Raw genomic sequence first — 17,161 nt, 5'->3', positions numbered from 1 at the left:
GATCTTCTTCCAATACCGTCAGTCTTCTGTGTCCTCCTTCCTCACACCGGCCTGCTGCATTCATAAACCTCCTCACTTGCCTCAGCTCTGTCCTCTCATGTAGGGATGCTTTTTCTGTCAAGCTTTCCAGTTACAAAACAGCGATTCTATTTGTTAGCAGCAGGAGGAAGCGACAGAGTGAGTTATGGTTAAGAAAGCTGATGTCGGCCAAACCATACAAAAATAAGACGTGAGAAAGTGGGGCGTGAACGTTTGACCTGCAGCCGTCAAGACGGCAGATCTCATCAGAGTTGTAACATCGTCGGTGTGCGTGAGGCAGGTAGCTGTTGTTCAGAGGAAGAGGACGTTCGCGACATTACGACATGCTTGATGAGGATGCATTGCTGAGTCGAGGACGCCCGAGCATAAACCCGCCGAGCGACTTTCTGCTTGGAAACTGCAGCCAGCCCATGCACGGGCGTCCTATAAATAGTATTGCATCGCTTTCTCCGCTGTGGCTCGCAGGCTGGCAGCTCCGCAGTCACGACTGCCCCCCGAACGCTGCGAGAATGAGGCTGAAGCTCCCTTCACTCGGTGTACTGCAGCTGCTGCCCCCCCTCCCTCCCTCCCTCCATCTCTCTCTCTCTCTCTCTCTGCAGTCACGGGTTCGTCCCTGCGTCAGAGCCCAGCTTTGCAAGCTCCGCTGATCACCACCACCGTATACGGCAATCCTTTGAGCTCCCAGCGTGGCCTTACGTCACGGGGACTTACGTCACACCGCGGTGACGACACAGTCCAGATCATGTATCCATGCAAATAATACAGATACAGCATGCTGGAGGGAGGAGGGAGGGAGGGAGGAGGAGGGAGGAGGGGTGATGAATGTAGAGCTGCTCTGCCCCCTGTGGAGGCTCCAATGACAATCAGTTTTCATTATCCCTCTCTGGCGTCATGTCGTGTTTTGTAACCGCATTATGTATGGACTCAAGGTGGGTAAATTAAGGAAAGTGTGCTCACACAAACATGCAAACGGATCGTCGTGCAGCTGGCGGACGCTTTCACTTTGTCAGCTGTTGTGCAAGTTGGATTTGATGCACGCTTCCTGCAGGAATCCCGGCTGGTGGAAAACTTTCCTGGTGTTCTTTACTTCACAACATTTATTATTAATTGTGCCTGCCTCTTTAAGAGGCGAGGCGCAAATATTATTATCATTATTATCCTGGTCATCATTATTTATTTAGTTTTGTTCAATTGTCATGATTCTTTTGTTAAAAAAAGTGGATTTGTTTCATTTAAAACATGGACTGATCCCTTTCCTCTCGCTAGAAATAGGTGATTTATACCTGAAAACGCATTAAAAGATATGAGCTATACTAAACTACATGTCCCAACGACAATACAAGAAAACATTTACCAAACCCAAATCTCAGAAAGCTAAATCTCCCGTTTAAATAACCTTTTCAAGTGCAAACACAAAATCATGATGAAACACGTCTTTCCATGTTCACACTGTGTTGTACTCTGCATGTGTATGTGTTTCATCACAAAAACCAATGCACCAACCCTGTGTGAAAACTACCTCGTTTTCAGTGCTTCTGCTGTTTACTTGTAAACAGATATCGTTTTCGAAAATGCTGCAATGCAGCAAAAATTGACGGGGCCTAAATCGAAATCCAGTTTAACAATAAACCGCAACGTTTAGTTTTTTTCCAAGCGCCTGTTTAAAATTAGAAAGGATAATACATACGTACCTCCAAAATAAATGAACTGCATGCAGACTTCTTGTAGAATCAGCAGCTGTTTGTAGTTTGCGGGGAAAGATTGTGATTTTCCATGTACTAGTAAACTCTTTGTCCTCACTAGTAAGACAATACCGCGCACAAGTGGAACAACTAGGGCACAGTCGTACAACGACTGCGTCTTACTAGTATTGGTTTTTCCACTACTAGTACCACTGTTGGCGTACTAGTGCACAATCAATCTTCACTGGTAAACTCCTGTACGGCTCTGGTGACACTACTAGGTCCAACTGGTAGGCATGAGTCACTCACTAGTAGCCTCCTAGACCCTACAAGTAGCGCTAAAATGCCCACGAGTAGTACTAGTAAGGCATTTTTGAATTCACTAGTACTACTAGTGAGGTCAAAATGTCCACTAGAAGTACTAGTGGAGCATGTTTTATCTTACTAGTACTATTCGTAACAGCAAGGATGCCCACTAGTAGTATTAGTAAAGCACAAAACGTCCACTAGTAGCACTAATAAGGCATTTTTGACCTCACTAGTACTACTAGTAAGCCACAAACTGTCCACTTGTAGTACTAGTAAGATAAAACATACCCCTCTAGTACTACTAGTGGACATTTTGTGTGGTTTGAGTGACAGAAACCCCATTTTCTTCTGGAAATATCTCATCATTGTATATTTTCAGTGAATTCAATGCCGGTGGTTGTGGCATTATAGACATTTTCAGTGTTTTGGGGTGAATTTTTGTCTTTTACTTTGTCGTATTTTGGCTGGACGAGTGTCCTTTTTCACGTTTTCTTTTTTTTTTATTCCCCATTTTACTGCCTCTGCCACATAAACTGCAAAAGCCCGTCCTGTTTAGAGTCACACACCTCAGTCTCTGCCTTATTACCAATACACACATCAGAATTGTTCCATCAACTTCACTGCTGAACTCATATGAATACATTCATCATCATACATTGTAAGATTAATTTCCCATGAGGAGTTTTCCCTCGACCTGTGTGGGTTTTCAGCTTCCTCTCACAACACAAAGACTTGCTTGTTAAGTAAATTGGCGACTCCAAATTGTGGAAGAGAGTATTTGTGTGTGTGGGTAATTGTGTCTGTGTTTGCTCTGTGATAGATTAGTGCCCTCTCCAGGAAGTCGCCTGTCTTTCACTTCATGTTGTGTGTGGAAAAGCTCCAACCTCGACACTCTGACCAACATTAAACAGATATTCAAGATGGTACTCATGATGACAAAAGAATGTACGCTTATTTCTCTCCATCTATTTAACTTTTATACTGTTTTATCCGGTTTTCAGAGTTTTGGATCGATGACACACACAGATAAACACACTCATGTTCACATCTACAAGCAATTTAGAATCACAAATTCACCTGAAATGCACATTTTTGGACTGTGGGAGAGAAGAATTCGGAGAAACTCCACTAATATTTATGTGGATTTCAGCTTTTAGCACGCTTTCACTAAAGTAAACTTTTTAGCTTTTGACTCATGGTGTGATGTATTTACTTTGGGTTCGCTTGAATATATTCCAACTGTAATTAAATAGGATAAATAGGTTTAAAATGGCAACACAACGGTTTTGTTACTTACAATTAATTATGTAGGTGTATCATCCTTGAATCAGATCAATGATAAAATAAGAAATTGATGCATAAATGTGTTGTGAGCAGATGTGGTACAAAGGATATCCACACAAATACTATTGTACTCATTTGTTCAACGTGTTTTTCACAAACAGCCTCAACATCTCTACACCTCTTGGCGGAAGATAACGAGACATAACAGTCTGTTTCAAGCGAAAACGGATCGTTTTTGTTTTTTTCATTTCAGAAAAGCTTCGCGTTTACACGGCAACGGTTTGAAACCGACATCTCTTAATACGGAAACGCTTGAAGACGATGTCGTTCTGATGTTTGACCACGAGCAGGTGATGTTTTTTTTGTATTGTTTTTAAATGAAACCACATATAAATACACGCTCTAAACCTCAACAACGAGAGAACATGACCAAGCTGGATTGTTATATGGTGCGTATGCACAATAGCAATAGTTGGAGACCGGCCGCAGCGTTTTCGAAAAGTTGCATTTTCCTGTTGTTTACATGGAGACGGGGTCGCAGCCTTTCGAAAAGTCCATTAAATGGAAACCCAAAAGGAAAGTAAAAGGACCCAGAACCCAGTGTTGGTGGAAGCAGCATTTTATCTTTACTACTCACAGTAACTCCGAAGCAATGCCACGTTTTGTCACGATTACCTACAGTTGGAATCAAACACAGTTGAGTGTGAGCACGAGGCTCACCGTCACAAGTTACCAGGCGTCTTCAGGGATATTTACAAGCTTTTCACGCTAGAGGTCGTAACTAAAGGTCCCGTCTCATTGTACATAAAAAACCTGTTTTTAATGTACATTGAGCAGTTAAAGTCAACGAAGCAGAGACAAGCTGCGGTTCACCATAAAGTGACAGAGCAGCGTTTCACATGAGGTATTCACCGCCACGCCTCCGTCTTACAAGCAAATGTTTCTCCGCTTCTTTTTGATCCACATTTGCATAACAGAGTTATTATTTCTGACTCTCTGACAACAAGCACAAACAAACCGAGGCAAACGTGTCAGCGCGGCAAATGTCACGAGAGGTGTGAATAATACAAAATAATTTGACTCACTGACTTGAGATAATATTTATCGAGGAATCTTTTCTTTTTCTTTTTTTCCCCTCCTTCCGAGCCACAAATGAAAGAAATCAGTGAAAGCAGCCAGTCTGTCCAAATTAATCATCTGAAATGCCCTGCTCACTCCAGCTGTTGGCTTGTACTCAATATTCACACCTTTTGTTTTTTTCCAATATCTCACAAAAAGTAGAGATTCCCAATGACACATGAACACATCATGAGACTGTAGTTAATAGGAAATAGAGAAAAATAGGACAAATTGATCAGCAAGTGAAATTCCAGGAACTGACGGAGACTGAAATGACCGTGAAACAACCAATAACGTAATAATGAATAATGACATAATAACTGCTGAGAATGTAATAATTCTGGTCTTTTTCAATGTAATAAAGCAGATCATGGAAGAACTTGCCAATAATGCAATAAGATCGTTGATCCATTATTGTTGTAACATTCAAAAAGAATTGTATTACATAAATGAAAGCGTATTGAAAACAATACCAAGTAACAATAATACATAAATAAGGGAATGTTCCGTGTCAATAATAAACTTGGTTTGCCGTTTCTGTGCCGTTTTCTTATGAAAAAATTATCGTATTATTCTTTTACATTATTGGCGTTATTAATGACACCGAATGAAGCTTCATGAAGCACTTTATTTATTTTCAGACTCCACCAGATGGCGCTCTTGGTTTGAAGATAGAGTGTAAAAGACTGGCAATCATCAGAAAATAAAGGCTATTGGTTCATGAAGCCTCATTTGGCCGTCACTCGCGTTATTACACATCGTCGGGTGTCACAGGCCTTCAAGTCAGTTGGATTTCTTTTTCTTTTTTTTCTAGATTCAACCAAATAAAAGTGGATGCAGCGTTTCTCTGGAGGACTGCGGCGTCTCTAACTGAGGCTACAAGTCTTTGACTGTGACTGGGCTGAACTCGCTGCAGTGGAAAGAAAAGCAAAAGGAAAGAAAGCAAGAGGGGAAAGAAAAGAGGAAACAAAGAAGAGGAGTTAATTTAAGGTGAAAACATAATAATATACATTAAGAAGTTGTAAAAGTGTCTCAGCTGAGGCGTAGAATAAACCTTGACCTACGTTTGAATAAAAAAAACAACAACAACAACTTTCCCACCTTGTCTTTGAGCGGCGGCTTTCTGAGCTTGCTCCTCCTTGGCCTTCTTCTCCTCCTCGATGACGGCCATCTTGGCTTCATGCTCCTCCTTCAGGGCGTTCCACTCCTTCCTGTTGTTCAACAGGCGGTCCAGCATGGGGGTGATTTCCACGTGGAAGCGGCTGAACTCCTGAGGGTGGGGGTGAGGGGGTCGGGGACAAAAAAAAAAAAAAAAAAAAATCCAATGCAAATCAAATCACAGCGAATCAATGCAGCTTTATTCAGTCTAAACTGCTACCGCTTATTCAATTATGTTAGTATAAAACTAACACAGCTAGAATTTCCTCAAAGTTGATTACAGTAATCCAGTTGAACACCTAAACCGGCCTGAAATAAAGTTACTCTGCTCGAAAGCCAATGCCGGCTCACGATTCCATCAATTCCCAGAGAAAGGAGCAGAGTCGAGGTGTAAATGTGCCTCCAGCTGCTGATTTATGTTAAAGTGAAAACTCAAGCAAAAAAAAGAGAGAAATTGTTTTGTTATTCTTTTATAACCACTGTGTTGAAATGAACCCTCACCTTGTACACGAAGGCGCACACGAAGTCGATGAAGCCGCACTGCAGCTTGGGCAGATCCGCCGCTTTGTTTCTGTCCATCATTGGCTGAAAGAGAGAGAGAGAGAGAGAGAGAGAGAGAGAGAGAGAGAAGAGAAGAGTCGTGAAAACAACCCCGACCCTCTGATCATCCAACCCAACGCTGCGTCTGTTCTCGTTGGGTGTGATGCCCAATTTTTATATTTTTATAAAGAAAATATTCTTAAATAAATACAAATTGAATAAATAACAATAAAAATATGTTTTTATTATTATTATTATCAATAATAATAATAATAATAATAATAATAATAAAGCCAAAGAGAAAAAAGTGAACCGTCACAGTGACTTGCTTCAAACTTGTACTGAAACATGCTGAATGAGTAAAAACGTAATCGGCGTGAACGAAGGATGGGAAAGTCAGATTTCACAATGTTATTTATGGATGCGTTTAGAGGCTAGAAACACCGTGAGGAAGCATAATATTGATTGTACTTAATGCATTCAATAACTAAGTTAGTTCTTTTTCATACACGTTTTCTATTCACATGCACTTTTAAATACTGATTTGACTGTTTCTGCTGAATAAATGATCTTTCTTTTATCTATTCACTATGTCTATATATTACTTTACACATTTCAATGCGCTTTGAAATGTAAATGAGATAAACGTCCTCAGAAGGTTGGCAGTATTTTTACTGGAGTCATTTTATAAGTTGTCATACATAATAATGGGGGGGAAAATGGGAATTAAGTTGAAAGGCCTTAGCATGTTCTCTTTGCACCTGAAGGGTTTTCTCCTGCTTCTTCTTGACTGTGTTTTCATAAGATCTTAATGATGGCGGGTTAATGCCGAGGGGTGTTCATAAACACCAGGCAAATTGAAGAAATAAAAAAAACTAATTTAAAAAGAGGGTAAAAACATAATGCAACAGCTATAGGAGACGTTTTCTGGACACTTCACTGTATTTTGCACCAGAAATTATCACTAAAATCAGGTTTATGTCGAGATTTGAGTCATTTTCCATAGGAATTGTGAGTTTTTTGCAAAGATATAGACATTTTCATCACTTCTACTCTACAACACGACAAAGAAAAACTCTAAAGTTCAAATTTAAAGGTACTATTTTACCGTCCCGGCCCACGCAAGATGAAGTTGGGCTTCATGTGGACCTGAATCAATCTTCAAAAAGAAGTAGGTGAAGCGAAGCCCTGTTAGTTCCAGGATTTCTTGTTTTTGTTTATTTGAGGATATCAATTAACTCCTCAAATCAGACTCAAGTTTTAATGTGGACATGCTCACACCATCGTCTGTCTCTCAGAGAGAGATTTTTGTAGAATGTTACAGAAAATGTTCCCTTAAAGAAGCAGTTGGTGTTTCAATGTTTGTTTACTTAAGGAAATTCCTCACTGCCTCATTAGTACAAATTTAATGAATCATGTAAGTTTGCTTTGGTGACTAAAAAACGGTCATTTTCCCTCAATTCATCTCTGTCTCCTTCTTCTTTCTCCTTCCTGTCCTCCCTCCTGTCCGTCCTAAATTGAAGCCCCAGGGAGAGTCTTTTCCCGGCTTAATTCCCATCATTCCTGTCCGCCCACCAGCTCCACTTATTCTTCTTGTTCTTCCAAAAAAAAATGAAACTTCAGAAATAAGTGACAATGTAAAATCTGCTTTCAGCAGCTTGAGTGACATCAAAGAGCAAAGAGAATCATTTAAATGTGGGTTCCGTGGGTGTCGTTAGCACATTAGGCCACTAGTGGGTGCTGTCGTTTGCTTTTGTAAGGAAACCACACTCAGACATATGCACGGAGAACAAAATTGTAGAAACACTAACAGAGGGGCGACCAAGTTAGATTGTTAGCACGGCGGCCTTTCAACTTATTGTTATCTACTAGCGCTGCTAGAAAAGAACTATTGACGAAGGCGGTGTTTCAAAAAAGTTGTGTTTTCCCCCATTTACACGCAGTCGGAGAGTTTTCAAAAAGTTCCACCTTGGGAGCCATTTTGAAAAAGTTGCATCAGCAATGGCTCCGAGCGCTGCAGTCATACAAACCGACACCCGAGACGCAACGAGAGTTTTTGCAACTTTTTGAAAAAGGCTCTAACTTTATTTCCGTGACAACGGGAGGAAATGCAACTTTTTCTGAATTACCGATACCGATCCTGCCCACCATGATCGCACGAAATAGCTTCCCTGCATGTGCTCAGTGGGTAGCATATTGGATTTTACACGCATGTGGGCGTGGTTTCATTTAAAAAACAGCGCCGACTCGTGGCCTGGCATGTTAACTACATCGTTTTCAGCATTTCCGTCATTTCCGTGAAAACTGACATTGTTTTGAAATTGTCGCAGGGTAAATGCAAAACTTGGTGTCGACGTGTGAAGCTTTAAGAGATCACACACTTTATGCTACTTTTCTTCTCTTTGGTTTTTTTTTTTTTTTTTAGTTCATCCTGGAGAGAAACTGTCCTTCACTGATTTCCTCCCGCTTCACTTTTTGGTTCAAAATAACAGCGTTCAGTCGTCGTCAAATAGTTTGATGAGGGAAGATCAGGTCACGACTGAACACATTATACTACTTTTTAATTTAAGTTTATTTTCCAGCTATCCATTCTCTATTTATGAATCTTTTATTCAGTATTCTATACCTTTATTTCTATCCAGTGTGATGAAAGAACATCTGCAGTCTTTTTAATAAAGAATCAGGTCAAACCTTCAACCTAAAACCACGCCAGCCTCAGGTTTGTGAAAATGAAAAACAGCACTCAGGTCATGGGTGGGAGACGAGGTTTTGTTACTGATTTAAAAAAAAAAAAAAAAAAAAGAGGAGATTAAAAATAGAAGAGCAGCAGCACTGGAGGTGTCGGGACTTTTTTCTTTTCTTTATTGCTCAAGGACTCTCCAGCAGGACGCCTCCATTCAGACCTCATAACCATGTGTCCAGCACCCCTCACTCTTTCTTATCCCCCCCCCCCCCCCCCCCCCCCCCAGAGTCCTTACGATGGGCTGCTGCTCCAGGACGCTCCTCTCCAGGTCGCCCTGCTCCCAGAACTCTGCTGCGACAGACAACGCCACCTAGAGGATGAAGTGAGATGAGAAACGAGTTCAAAGCCATTTGATATGTGATGAATACGTCAGGACAGAAACTTTATTTCAGACAGTTTGTCATCTAGCTGTTTTGCTTTTTCCTTTCTTTTTGGATGGGGGGTGGGGAGGGATATATATATAGTATAACGACCACAAGCTGCTATAGCCTGTAGACAGATATTCAGTGTGGGTGGGAAGCAGGCTTGAGTGAACAGTGTGAAATATTAGCCATAGAGCTGTCAGCAGAATATCTTGTGAAGAGTGAGGACGACTTTTTGTGTCTCCATAAGATGTTGGAGAGAGCTGTGTGTCATCAGTTAATAAAATTTTTTTTTTTTTTTAAGAGCTTAAATGACATCAGTAGACACTCACATCAAGCTCCCACCACCTCCTATGCTGATCATCACCTAAACCACAGTTTAAAAGCTCCCACGGCTGCAGTATGCAACCATTACATCCAGGGTGGAGGTCTTACTTTCAGGGTGGGAGTTAGTCATCCAACTATTTTGGAAAAAAAAACACAATTCACAGGAGGGCAAGCAGATGCGAGGAAGAGACACCCTGAGAGTGTGTGTGGGTTGCAGAGCTGACTCACTCACTCGGTGCAGACAAAGGTGAAAGCAAACCAGAAAAAAATAAAGAAAATAAAACGCCCTTCAAAAAACATAATTGGCAGCAGAGAGGAGGGAGAACTGCACCAAAGTTATATAAAAAATAAAAAAAAAAACCTTCTCTGGCAATGGTGGGAACTTCACGCTGAGCGTCGTGATCGATATGCATCTGCAGCTCGCAGTAGATTAATTACAGCGAGGTGTAATTTACTCCTCACATGCCGCTGTAATCAATGATGATCCGCAAAGTAACCGAGCAGCGATAAGAGGGAGGTATCGTCACCACATCTATGACAGATAGGGACGTCTCGTGACATTTATGCCGGAGCCAATTTCACTAAAATACCCATACGTCTGCTTTTTAGAACAGAACGTAGCATAAACAACACGCTGTCGCCGCTGCGATAACAAGGTGACAGCACAAAAACAAGTTTCTAACAAGAAAAGATAAATTAAAACAAAAAAAGTGGAATTTATGAACTTTCCCAGCTCTCCATGAATAGTCTTTGGTTTCTTTATCCCGCCGATGCGTCACTTTCTTATTTTATGACCATGTATCAGGACAAGTGGCTGCATTTGATAAATCCCACATTTCCTCTTGTAATTTAAAAAGATGACGTGTTTATTAAAGTTGCACTGGAAATTAAGATAAAACCAAACCGCGATTCATCATTTTGCTCAATAAATTCTGACAACACTGCTGCGTTTCGCCCGTCTGACATCACATTTGATCAAAAGGGATCATAAAACGAGTGCAAATCACAAATACAGAAATATAGAAACATGCCATTAGGCAACTTCTTTGGCAAGTGACAAATTCATTTAAATTACACGAGTAAACAGGAAGGCATTTCTATCCTGTTACAGATTTTCAAGAAACGTGGTAAATTGATAAGACATGATTTTGGTGAATCAAATTTATGTTAATTTAAGAACATCTACAAAGTAAACATAGAGTGTTGTAAACAACATTTCTGCAAGGCACTACATATCCAGTAACTATCACAGCTCACCCGGAACAACACGCAATGTACTGCAACCAGAGCAGTATTCTCTATCTAACTGCGAAATAGAGCATAATGAGAAAACCAAAAGATTTTCCGTATTTGTGTGACCCAAAGCACCGATTCTGGAATTCTTCCATTCTTCAACATAATTACGTCCCACCTCATGTGATGACATGTCATTTTACAAATTGAGTTCCTCCCCCCATGAGAAGGATAATTAGTCTATGTTTATGAATGACATTATGCAAATAATAAAAACTATGACGCAGCAGCTGCAACAAGTTGGTCTTTTGAGAATATAAAATTACAGCACTGTTATAAGGAACATTTAATTGTAAAATATAAGAGTGACTATGTCGGGGGGTGGGGGGGGGTTTGCTCAGAAGGTAGGTGGTCAGTGCTGTCGAAACAGAGTTGGAATGTCCCTGGCTGGGCTTCCTGTGTGTGTTTTCCACATGCACAGTGCAAAAACATGCATTTCAAAACCCATATTCATGATTGTAGGCGTGCGACTGTCCGTTCTTGGAAAAACAACATTGGGAGTTTTGTTGTTGTTCAACGTTATTTTTCTTAGAGTTTCACTGGAGAAAGAATCTGGAGCTAGAGGAGAGTGAATGAAGCAGTTTTATTCACTGGACTGTACAAAGAACAAAGTCCAGAGCATTTGTTTATTTATTATATGGTATATGTTTATTTATGAAGTGTATATATTGTATACATTTATATAGATATTTGTGAAATGTGTATATGGTATATATTCATATAGCTGTCATTATAAGGATATCTGTGTACAAAGAATATGTAAATGAGTTGAAAAGTTTTGTACTTCTTCCCACTCCTTTTTCGAACAATGTGCGGTGTTTTGTTATGTATTGGCTCTGTTTATTTTTTTTACTTTTTCTTTCTTTTGTATGTACAAATAGTTACACTTTTTTTTTTTTTATACATGTTCACAAATTTTTTTTAAAATCATTCATTCATTCATTTCCAAGCCTTTCTGGGGGTCCAAACCTCCTGTCCTGGAAATACGACTGAATATTATCCACTCTTTTGATTCTGTCCACATATTTTAAACTATAAGTGCTCTCTTGTTCTATTTGGTTGTATTGTGGGACCGATGATGATGATGAGGAGGATGATGATGCAGGCATTGTGTTTGTGGGGATGTAGCAGGAAATGTAGCATGTTTCCTGTCAAGTGTAAAGAAATACAGGTAAAACTTTTTTTTTTTTTTTTTAAATCACCCTCCAGCACAGAGCTGTCGATCAGCCAGACGGACTCGCCCGTCCCTGTTCACAGACCCATGTGTGCGTTACATAGTTTAGTGGAATGAAATGCCGCGCCTGCCACGCAGTGACGAGGGGAATGCGAAGCAGCAGGTTGCTTTTGATGCACGAGACCGTCAGGAATCGCCTCCGAGGAAATTACGAAAAAAAAAAAAAAAAATAGGCAGCGCTGACAAAATGTCACTCTCCGTCTTCTCCGTCGCCGGTTCTCGCGGCGGCGCCGCGTACGAGCGCGAGTCCTATTACTGGATGTTAGAGGGGCTGGAGGTGCCGTTTACAAACGCGACCGTGAAGCACGGAAAGGGGCGCTAATGTGACGCCGTACCTTGCTCTGGATCTCCCACGGCTTGGCGATGGCCGACAAGTCGCAGGCCGTCATCATCATGGCCCTGGAAGCACAACACATGACCGTGACGAGACGCACGCGTGCGGGGAAGCGCGTCGACGTCTTGCCGCGTGCGAGCGCCCTACATGACGATCTCCTTGCGCGTGGTCTCCAGCATCATGTACTTGGTCCAGTCGTTCCAGTTCTCGTAGGTCTTGGACTGATCCACGATCTTCTGGAACATCGTTCTCTTCCTGCGGAAAAAACGACACGAACGCTATGAAACACAAACGCAGAGAGAGTTTTCCTTATTTCTCGGCAGCTAAAATTGATGCCGTTACTCTGAAAAGTCATTATTTGTCATTACAAAACAAATGTATACAGGAAAAAAAAAAAATATTAAGATGATCCTTGGATAATATGCTGAAGATTCTCTTGCCACAAAATGCTAAAATGGTTAATTCACAACGCAGAACAGACGGTGAGCCAGTCACTGTAGTATATATCGTATTAGTAGGAAACATATTAAGAGTCAACAAGTTTGAAAAGCGACGCCGCTGCACTGACTTGAAGTAGAGAGCCAGGTCGGTGGCGATGATGGCGATGTCCATGAGGTGGATGACGGTGTCGTGCTGGCGGCGGTTCAGGTTCTGGTAAATGTTCAGCGACTGAAGCACGGGGAAGGTTGGAGAGAGACACAAACTGTCAGGCAGTCTTAAGGAAAAACAAACACCGGTTTGGCTGGGATGGATCGCGTGCCGCCGCGCCGGCGGGACTTTCGAGAAGTGATCGGAGTACGAAATCCGTTTCATCTCCACCTGGATGTCACGCTAACAAAAGCAAGAGGGAACTCCGTCGTCGGTGTGAGGGATGGCGAGAGCAAAAGCCAAGGAACGATGAGGCTGAATATATATTTTCTCTCTCTATTTAAATGAAATAGATTTTGCGAACGGCACTGAAAAGGAAAATTACAGCGGAGATTAAGCTGCAGCTCCCTGCAGGCTGACGCCAGTGACTCATGGGATGAGTTACTGAATGATGGGCAGACAATCGTTTCTTCATAGTTTTACATAAATATTCCGAAAGTTACAGAGAGGAGAGGATAAGTCAAACAGCTCTCTCTCTCTCTCTCTCTCTCTCTCTCTCTCTCTCTCTCTCTCTCTCTCTCTCTCTCTATTATTGCTGATATGTACATAAGAGTGCTTCACTGAGTGTGTGTGTCGCTGCAGCGTCACCTCATCTCTCAGTAAAGTCTTGCCAAACTCCAGATGGTGTCTTTCCAAGATGGAGGATCCGTGAAGCTTCGCCAGAGGATTACCAGACCTGGACACACACACACACACACACACACACACACACACACACACACACACACACACACACACACACACAAAAGCACAGCATGATGGGAGGTTCCGCTGTGATAAATCATGCATGTAAAACCCGGGGTGGGCCCGGCCCGCTGTGTCCCGCGGCTAATGGCGGCTCTCATTAGCTCATCCATCAGCAGGTGGGAGGCGGCGCCGCCGGAGGTGAACCTGGTCAATATCAACCCGTCGACGCTCTCGGCGCGCGACGGTTTCGCCTTCGCCTAAAGTGCCGAGGTCAGCAACGCTGACGTGCGCGCGGGAGGAGTGACGGCCCGTCGCCCCACGTCGATCCCGGGGCGTCGGGACGGCGCGAGGCGGCGGGACGACTGCAGGGTCGAGATGGATGCGACCGGCGGAGCTGGAAGTGGGTCGCCGATCCATCAGCGGACGGATCTTCTGGACTTATTGGAAACGCAAACTTTAGTGGAAAACGAAAACAAATGCGTTGAATGTACTCGAGGTGTAAAAGTAGGTCTTTGAAGGACATTTCCCATCACGTCCTTATTCTTAAATAGGACCGTGATGGCGACTGCTGCTCTCTTTTATACGCGTAGCTATTAACTCTTGTCGTCGTTGACAACCCGTTCAAAAAGTGAGTCATCTTCAAGAGTCAGTCACCGATTCTCCTCCAGATTGTATTCTTCTTCCAGAATTTGTATTTAAAACATGGACAGATACTAAAAGTGTCACATTTTGGATTTGAGTTGAAAAAAAAAAACATTAAATAAATCAAAAGCCATGTCCTTATCGGGTTTATTTTCATTTTAATGTGGGGAAAGTGTTAAAAAGGAATCCATGCTTTTGCAGGATGACTCAAACTTTCGATAATACGCCAGTTCTGCAAAATGAATGTGTGTTTCTGACAGTGCAGGAAAGCTCAAGTTACCACACTGGGTGAATCTTGTCTGTGATCGAGTGGCTGTACTGCTCAAGTCCTTTAGGCAAAGCAAATGAATAATAGATGGAGGCAAAGCTTTAATGGCTCTGCTTTATGGTTGTTCCTGAATTTTGCAGAGATAATAGAAAAGTCCAATAGTTATACTGTGAGAAGTATGCGTGCTATTTTCTAATAGGATAGGAATAAAAGTATGAGTCAAAATCAAATAATTAAATATGAACAAAAAAAAGTTCTCTACAGTGTTTTAAAACTCTGTATTAGTTTGAATTGCTGCAACCCCGTGCCACCATTAGATCCAGAACTTTTTGATATTCTCACATCTATTATACATTTGAAATATGTGTTTGTCGGGAAACAAACAAATTTAACGAAGCTTGATTAAAAGCTACACAATCAGAACACCGATCGTAGTGAATAGTGAATTATTCTTCCATCTTTTGCTCCCGGACTAAAAACTGTCAATGTGAAACTCTTTACAAACTCCAGAGCTGAACTGGAAACTACAATTGAAACGCTGGTTTTAACTTTATTTGCTCAGATTACTTCCATCATGCCTTTTGGCAGCTGTTTCTTTACATCCACAATATAGAGCATCTTCCTCCTGCTAAGTAATGTAACTTCAGCTGTGCTTAAAGGGTAAATTCGTGATTTCATTGAACCTCGTGACGCTAACAGCTCAGCTAAAGTCTGAAAGTAACAGGATGTTAAAAATGTGCGGATTAGGGCCCAGTTTACACAATAACACTTTGTAAATGGTGTTTGTTTACGCGGAAAGATGAAAACGATGTAGTTTTCCGGTAACGCCACTAGTGGGTGCTGTTGTTTGTAATAAAACCAACGATACACTACAACAATGTGAGTTCACAGACATTCTAATGGACAGATGACCAAGTTGGATTGTTATTACGGTGACTGTCAAAATAAAACTACCAAGTCAAGGAGAATACGGACTGAGAGTCGTGACACGACGGAGGAAAACGTTATTTATATTGTCAATCTACTGAGCATGTGCAGAAGAACACAGAAATTGGGAGCCATTTTCAAAAAGTTGTATTTCCAGTGACTCCGGTTGTGTAAACAAACACCTAAAATGGAACGAAAGTTTCACGCTGGAACTTGGCGGGACGTCCTCATTAAAAGTGAGAGAAGAGTTCAGTGTCACGCATCCCGGGGACGCAATAAAATCACTGTTGCATATTTGATTATTAAGATGATCAAGATTACGTCAAATCAACTGCGTAAAACTTGTCGCCGATTACGTCAAAACTACATGACGGATGCTAGATCGGCAAAATCACAAGGGAAGGACTCCAACGGTCTCATCAAATGTCTCTTCCATCCCTCCTTACTTCATCTGGTAGAGGTTGTTGGTTCCTCTGTGGTCGATGTCATGGCAGAGGCCGGCCGTCACCATGGCCATGCACTCCAGGTCCGTGTAGTAACGCTTCAGGTCGCCTGTCTGGGAGCAAAGCACACGGAGACGCTCAGCAGTGAGGACGGATTTGTTCACAGATCACATGAATTCACACAGCAACGAATACAAAAAGCACCCACGCGGTTAAAAAAAAAAGAAAAAAAGAAAATACAGGTCGACTTTCTCCGGTTTTCTTATTAATGACCAGATCAAGCAACACCGACTCGATTTTCCTTCACAGACACACTCCATTATCTCTCTCTTACACTCCCCTTCTCCCACATACAAACACAGCAGCACACATGACTGCATGCTGCGCTACAATTCAAGTGATACCAGGAAGAAGAGGAGGAGGAGGAGGAGGAGGAGGAGGAGGCTGGTGGGGGGGAAACAAAGAAAGCAAGAAAAGTGTGCTTATCACCTTGAATTAGCGACAGGAGGAGGAATTGTAATGGAGGTGAGGAGGACGGAGGGACTGATGAGCTCAGAGAGAAAGACGTTACCATCAGCAGGGTGAACATGGTCTGTCCCACGTTGAAGCCGTGTCTCCAGTTGTGGTAGGTGATCCTCCTGTAGCCTTTACTCAGAGAGTAGATGAACCTCACCAGGACCTGCGAGGGGGGAAAAAACACGCGTCGTCGCTTTATTTTGAAGCTGCTAAACGTCCCAGACGTGTCCCGTGAGAGACGTATGGCCAAATATCAGGAAGAGCCCGACCACGGCTTAGAACCCATTCATTTTCATTTTCTCTCACTCGTGTTACTTTTTTAATTGAGATGAACTGATGTATAGGAAAACAGTTGCCACATTTCCTTATTAGCAGAAAATCCTCAAACAGATCGACAACGTATTTGCAGATAAAATCCCGTTGAAATGCAACTACATGTATTATGGCGATGTTTCTTCTGATGGCCATTACGAGGAAGTGGAATAAACCTTAATACGCCCACTGAAATCACCGAAAGAAGAGGTCAATGTTCTAAAGCCTCGTTCACACGATTAATGTGAAAACAAATTGTTTTTGTTTCAGAAAAGTTTTACTTTTACAACATTT

General features: G+C 41.9%; 1 protein-coding gene across 1 annotated transcript in view; it reads right to left on the bottom strand.

Annotated features, from left to right (window-relative positions):
- Positions 1 to 5,299: 5,299 nt before the first annotated feature.
- pde6a (phosphodiesterase 6A, cGMP-specific, rod, alpha) overlaps positions 5,300 to 17,161 on the bottom strand; it is a gene marked incomplete at its 3' end in the record, with an annotated part of 28,074 nt that continues 16,212 nt past the window's right edge. The window contains exons 14-23 of the mRNA XM_080502064.1: positions 16,611 to 16,718; positions 16,043 to 16,152; positions 13,661 to 13,748; positions 12,993 to 13,093; positions 12,572 to 12,679; positions 12,426 to 12,489; positions 9,110 to 9,184; positions 6,093 to 6,176; positions 5,535 to 5,703; positions 5,300 to 5,343 (exon numbers count right to left, since the gene is read on the bottom strand). Coding sequence (XP_080358190.1) covers positions 5,300 to 5,343; positions 5,535 to 5,703; positions 6,093 to 6,176; positions 9,110 to 9,184; positions 12,426 to 12,489; positions 12,572 to 12,679; positions 12,993 to 13,093; positions 13,661 to 13,748; positions 16,043 to 16,152; positions 16,611 to 16,718 — 951 coding nt within the window. The remainder of the gene's footprint in view (positions 5,344 to 5,534; positions 5,704 to 6,092; positions 6,177 to 9,109; positions 9,185 to 12,425; positions 12,490 to 12,571; positions 12,680 to 12,992; positions 13,094 to 13,660; positions 13,749 to 16,042; positions 16,153 to 16,610; positions 16,719 to 17,161) is intronic.

The sequence above is a fragment of the Blennius ocellaris genome (genome assembly GCF_963422515.1).
Source record: "Blennius ocellaris genome assembly, chromosome: 9".
NCBI classification, from domain to species: Eukaryota; Metazoa; Chordata; class Actinopteri; order Blenniiformes; family Blenniidae; genus Blennius; species Blennius ocellaris.
This window is presented reverse-complemented; position numbering and strand designations above follow the sequence as displayed.